We start from the raw sequence: 6,299 nt of genomic DNA, 5'->3' as shown, positions 1-6,299 counted from the left end.
CTGGGTAGGATAAAATGTCAGGACACCTTGTTTATAACATAGCAAAAGAGGAAAAAGAACAGGTTGAATGTTAACCAGTTTTGTTTCCATATACCTATAAACTATGATAAAAGTTCATCAGCATGCACTGATTAATCCCATGTTGTAGCAAAAAAAAAAAAAACTGAGAAAGTTAGCTGCAAAACAGCGACCAGTGGGAAGAATGAGTCTGGAGCCCTGTATAGGCTATACAGTGCATGAAAAGCAAACTGGTGCTCTTCTGTTTCTTTTGGTGTATGACTCCCCCTTGTCTCGTATAAAAGGCACAATAATTGTATTTATCGATTAGATCAAATAATTGTGATTAGACGGTTATTTAATTATCGCGACAGGCCTAGTCCAGGTGGCTTTGTTCTATTTATTTTGTCTGTGACTGACAGATGTTCAAAGACTTCTCCCAAGCAGCTTAAAGAAGAGCGATCGCAATACAGACAGCAGCAAGCAACATAAAACCCCAGTAAATAAAGAGATGAGACGCGAGACAGTGCCTCGCACTCACCCATTCATCTCTCACTTCAATGCTTTCTGCTTTCCACTAAAAGGCTAGCATTAGCAATGCCTCACCTCGACAGGATCAAAGTGAGCAGTTGCACAGAAGTATCATCTGTGACTGGAACATGACGCAAATTACCTCAGCCAGACCTGTGCTGTCTGTCTCTCTGTCAGACACACACACACACACACACACACACACAGCAGGCTTACCTCATCTTTGAGCTGGGCCAGAAAAAGGGGAAGCAGGTGCTCAATGGTGTTGTCTTTGCCTAAGATGGTGGAGAGACCCATAATGACTGACGCCAGAGCAGACTTCACATGATTATTAGTAATAGAAAGGCAAACATTATAATACTTTCTCGTTTGCTGTCAGCATTCAGCAAATATGCATTTACATCATTTAAACAAATCTTTGAATGGCTAATGAAAATTTTATTTCACAAACCTTGCAAACTTAAGTCGAATCCAGTTGTGAGATCTTGTGAAGCATGTGACCTGCATGATCACGTGTTCTCCGCGTGACTTTCGGTCCGTGCAAATTGAATGCTTTAAACATTATTTAATTATCGCGACAGGCCTAGTCCAGGTGGCTTTGTTCTATTTATTTTGTCTGTGACTGACAGATGTTCAAAGACTTCTCCCAAGCAGTTTAAAGAAGAGCGATCGCAATACAGACAGCAGCAAGCAACAAAAAGCCCCAGCAAATAAAGAGATGAGACGTGAGATAGTGTGCCGCACTCATCCATTCATCTCTCACTTCAATGCTTTCTGCTTTCCACTAAAAGGCTAGCATTAGCAATGCCTCACCTCGACAGGATCAAAGTGAGCAGTTGCACAGAAGTATCATCTGTGACTGGAACATGACGCAAATTACCTCAGCCAGACCTGTGCTGTCTGTCTCTCTGTCAGACACACACACACACACACACACACACACAGCAGGCTTACCTCATCTTTGAGCTGGGCCAGAAAAAGGGGAAGCAGGTGCTCAATGGTGTTGTCTTTGCCTAAGATGGTGGAGAGACCCATAATGACTGACGCCAGAGCAGACTTCACATGCTGATTAGTGTCTGAGACAAGTTCCTATTGACAAAGGAGCAAACAACACATTGCCATCAATGTAGGGTGACCATACGTGCCATTTTCCCAGGACGCGGTTACCTTGGCTTTATTTGAAAAAATATGATTCCCAATGCACACAAACTTCCCAGAATACTGAGTGCTCTGTTGGTTACAGTTTACTTCCTTTTTAATTATATTTTTATTAAATATTTACTTATTTGTGGAAAATATTTTGTCATCTAAAGTACAAGTGTTTATTTTACAAATGTATTTTTTAATCCATTTTCAAATGATTTCAAATTTCTTACATATTAATTAAAATAAATACAATTATATCGGCTTTATATCGGCCACCCTGCTTTCCAAGATATCGGCATCGGCTGTCAAAAAACATGTCGGTCGACCACTAATCACGTATAATACCTGAAGTCTACATGAACTGTGAAATCTCACTGGTATCAGTATATACTGGATCTTGAGTATTTTGCTACTGATCCTACCGGAGGGTATTACTAGATGGACCACGTGACCGTAAAAACAGTAAGGATACAATGGTAAATTTAAATGTAACACTGGCAGATATATTTTGGCTATCAGTGGGCAGGACTGTATTTTGGTACTGATTTAAGTTTGTTTTTAGCTCAAGTGTTACATAATGTCAAGCTTTTATTTTTTTCAGATGTTAGACTGTTAAGAATCTTGCTTTTGGATCGTGCCTCTCTGGTTTCAAATGAAAGGAAAATCAATGAAGAACTTTTGTATTGTACTGAATTCCCTGGATTGTGCACAAATATGCACTGAATTTCCAGCAAAAATAACCATATTAAATATGTTACACTACATACACTACCATAAAAAAAAAAGTTTAAGAGGTTTTAAAAAAAGGTTCAACATAAAAAAGGTTCAACAGAGGTTTGAGTCTGCACAAAGTCATTTTCACCAGAACACTATGCTTCTTACAATACAGGAGAAAACAGTGATTGATATACAGTAAACACGATCCAGAGCAGAAAAGTATTCTAGTTTTGCTGCAGGCAGTAGGTCAGAGCACAGACACAATGCCACGCTGTTAATCTGATCTTGTTTAAGTCTTAGACGCTTAGAGAACAGATGCTGACTCAAGAGTTATCTGCCAGTAACTGAACCAGGATTGGAACTGTGCACCAATTTAATGTGATGAGCACTGGAACAATGATGCACAAGTGATCAGTCTGAAACGTGACGCATTGCAGAGATGTTGACAAGTGCTTAGTGAAATAGCATTTTACCTTAACACAGGGGAGAATGTGTGTCATGATGATCGTCTCTCTACTGTCCTCTGGCAAATTTTCACAGAATTCTGAGGACAAGAAAAATAATCAATGAGAGTCATCACAATACAAACATTTCAGTAGCCAATACCACTGAAATTTCATGATTATCAGAGAAAAACACTCTTAAGAGCAAATTTACAAATTAACTCCAGACTAGATGGAACTTTAGACACATGCAGTCTTTGAACCACAGTTTGAAATGCCGGCTACAAACGAAACTCAAAAAAAAAGCTGTTTATATGACAAAATATTAAATATTTTATTCCTTAAGCGAGGAACTGACTACACAAAAACTGAAAAAATAGAGGCAATTTCAGCAAATTCTAAATATGTCTATAAATTACAGTATTTTTCACAACATGTAGGTTTTTGTGAAACCTAATCAAATTTTGTTGCTTTGAAGCCTGAAATGAAGACGGACACAGTTTTTGATTTATCCAGCTGTATCTAAATTAAAAACCAGTTGGAGCTGGAAAAAGGATCACCTCTCCTAAAAGTGACTTGTAAATTCAATCAGGTGTAGCTAATCACCTTCTCAATGGCACACAAAGCCATTTGACTTCCAACTGTGATCAGCTGTGGTCATTTTGATCAGCTCAGCATGAAAAGAGCTTTCCTGGAGCATTTCAGTCATTGGTAGTGCAACTGAAGCAAACAATCAATTATGGGTGGCAAGGCACTGTCAAAAGAATCACGATGCCGGTTCAACATCGTGATGTCTGTCAGCCATGGCATCGTCTATCGGCCCAACCCTAATGTGCAAAGTGCACACATTTGAATTTGTGCTAAATATGAGAGATATGTGAGCCCAAGTTTATTTGTACAGCACATTTCCAACATGCAGGTAGTTTCAGTTTTACTTTAAACAAATATGTTTAGGCTTGGTGTTTATAATAAATGTCACTAGAATTCATGTTCTATACTTATATTTCTAATTTCTATTCTGAATGTCCATTCAATTTAAATGATTTCTTGTGAAGTGAGGGGAACTAAAATACATTTTAATTGTTTTTTTTTTTACCTGTTTGTTTACATTATTTTTGAATGTTATAATAAAATGTGACATACACTTGTGCATTTTATCTGTTTTTTTTTTCTCTCAACAATGTAATTTTGACCTATGCGACTTGTGCAGCTTATTTTACTGAAAATATCTTAACTATGATTATTTAAAACTATTACGCAAATTAATAGCAGAGGTACTCAACATTATTTTCACATATTACATGGCTGCTTTGGGGTCTTCTCTCACCTTTGACTTTATTTGCAGCAGCAGCGCGAACTTCAGCCTCACAGTCTTTCAGAAGATTCTGGAAGGCTGGCACGAGGTCATTCTTTGTGATTTCTGGACCCACAGCCTTCTGCAGCTGTAAATTCACAGAGACAAGCATGTCACTTCACATTTCCATTTCACAGTAGCACTTCAGCGTTTCCTGCAGACTCGAGGACAAAGGCACTTCCGGTGCATGCTAGGATACAATCAAGGCTATTCTAGCACGGTTCATTAGATGTGGTACAGGCACAAAAATGCCTGATCATTGCTTTTTAACCCAGGATTTTGCTAGGTATTTCTAACTACATTCAACATTTTGTTTCCTTTAAAATATCTAACATTTCAAGTGGCCCAGGATAATCCAAAATCATTCCATGACATGACAAAATAATATTGAAAGGAACTGCATTTAGGTAAAGTTGCACAACAATGAGCAGTGTGCATCACAGCAGGATTATAGAGACCAGTGAACTCTTTTGAGGTGGCATCCTGAAACTGTGATCTAGCTGTTGAACCTTAGCAGGGAAGAGGTTTCCAGGTAGCTTATATAACATTAGCACTATAAAACAAAGATAAAGGGTGCACAAATTCACATCACACAGAAGTGACTGCTGCATCGCTATTCAGTGGTAGAACTCTACAACTACTGAAACAACATTCATGAACCACACAAGATTTAGTAGTTTTTATCAGTCTGACAAGTTCATTATTGGATCAACTGTCAGAGTTGTTACTCCGCTTATATTGCACTCACTTAAGCCAAGCTTACACAGGCACACACAGAGTAGCAGTCGCTTCAACAGACTGCAGATTTGTTTGAAAATATATTTTCCACAAAGATATTAAAAAGCACAACCATTTTCAGCTGTGATAAATGTTTTTTGAGCACCAAAACACTGGAGTAATGGCTGCTGAAAATTCAGTTTTGCCATCACAGAAACAATTTACATTTAAAAAAAGATAATAAAATGGAAAAGAGTTATTTTCAATTGAAATCATATTTAACAATATTACTGTTTTTAAATAAATGAAGTCTTGGTGAGCATAAGACACTTTTCAAAATCCTACCAACCCAAAACTTAAACAGTAATCAGGGCTCTACAGTGTGACCATTTCAGTCGCATGCGACTACTGCGTGCGACTATGACAAAATTTTTAGGAGCACCAGTGCGACTGACCCGATCATTATCATATTTGTGATTGTGCTCAGGGGAGCTTCAAAGGTTTCTACGCGTTTTTGCAGAGTTGAGTAATGCATCACAGACATATCTCACAAATCCTTTCATAAGCAAAGTGTAGACGGGGTGTAAATAAGAGATTCATTGTGCAGTGTAGAGAGCTTCATTGATTATAAATGTGAGATCGCGATGAACTAAGATGAGTGACAGCTTTTAATGATTTTTAAGGGAGTTTGTAAATACTGATTTAATACAACAGTTCAATAAACAACTTAATATTAAGTGGTTTACATTGTCTGACTATATCATTGTCTGATTTTGCTCTATTTCATCGTCGAAAATAGTTTAAAACAAAGACACAGCGGAGCCGCTGCGAATCTCCATTCAAACACAGCGGTGTTTCGTTTATGAATGAAGGGGCGTTTTTAAACGAATCTAATGAGTCAGTAATTCATGATTATCCATTCATAAAGACAGTCACTTGCTTTGTATGAATATTTGAATATGTAATACACCAAAATCTGTTTTATTCTAGCTTAACGCATTCTTTTTTTATCAACACTTGAATATAGGTAGGTTTCATAAAAACTGCATAATTGAGCAAAAAGGTGAGAAAATCACATTTTTATCAAACACTACATCTGGATAATATTCAGTATGATTATCAAAGCATAAATCCAGTAAATCGCTTCCATCAATACCTCCAAAGCTTGCACAGACATATACCACTTCCTGGATCAACATTATACTCCGTAACATTATGCAGTTTTCATTTATATGCTGTTTATTGCTGATGATCGCATCATTTTTCATATGCATCTGTTTACATAATAGATCGCTAGTTTCTCCGTCCTGTTCACGTGTTTTTGTTCGGGAGGTTTTGTCCTCGTTCAGAAGATGTGTAATAGCGCCCCCGAGTGTATAACAGTGAAAACACAA

At 37.6% G+C, this 6,299-nt stretch overlaps 1 protein-coding gene across 1 annotated transcript in view; it reads right to left on the bottom strand.

Moving 5' to 3' along the window:
* The window catches only part of ppp2r1ba (protein phosphatase 2, regulatory subunit A, beta a), a 19,999-nt gene that overhangs the window by 8,875 nt on the left and 4,825 nt on the right, over window positions 1-6,299 (bottom strand). Inside the window, exons 7-9 of the mRNA XM_016454083.1 lie at window positions 4,162-4,276; window positions 2,865-2,935; window positions 1,483-1,617 (exon numbers count right to left, since the gene is read on the bottom strand). Coding sequence (XP_016309569.1) covers window positions 1,483-1,617; window positions 2,865-2,935; window positions 4,162-4,276 — 321 coding nt within the window. The remainder of the gene's footprint in view (window positions 1-1,482; window positions 1,618-2,864; window positions 2,936-4,161; window positions 4,277-6,299) is intronic.

The sequence above is a fragment of the Sinocyclocheilus anshuiensis genome, unplaced genomic scaffold (genome assembly GCF_001515605.1).
Source record: "Sinocyclocheilus anshuiensis isolate Anshui unplaced genomic scaffold, SAMN03320099.WGS_v1.1 scaffold123, whole genome shotgun sequence".
Lineage (NCBI taxonomy): Eukaryota > Metazoa > Chordata > Actinopteri > Cypriniformes > Cyprinidae > Sinocyclocheilus > Sinocyclocheilus anshuiensis.
This window is presented reverse-complemented; position numbering and strand designations above follow the sequence as displayed.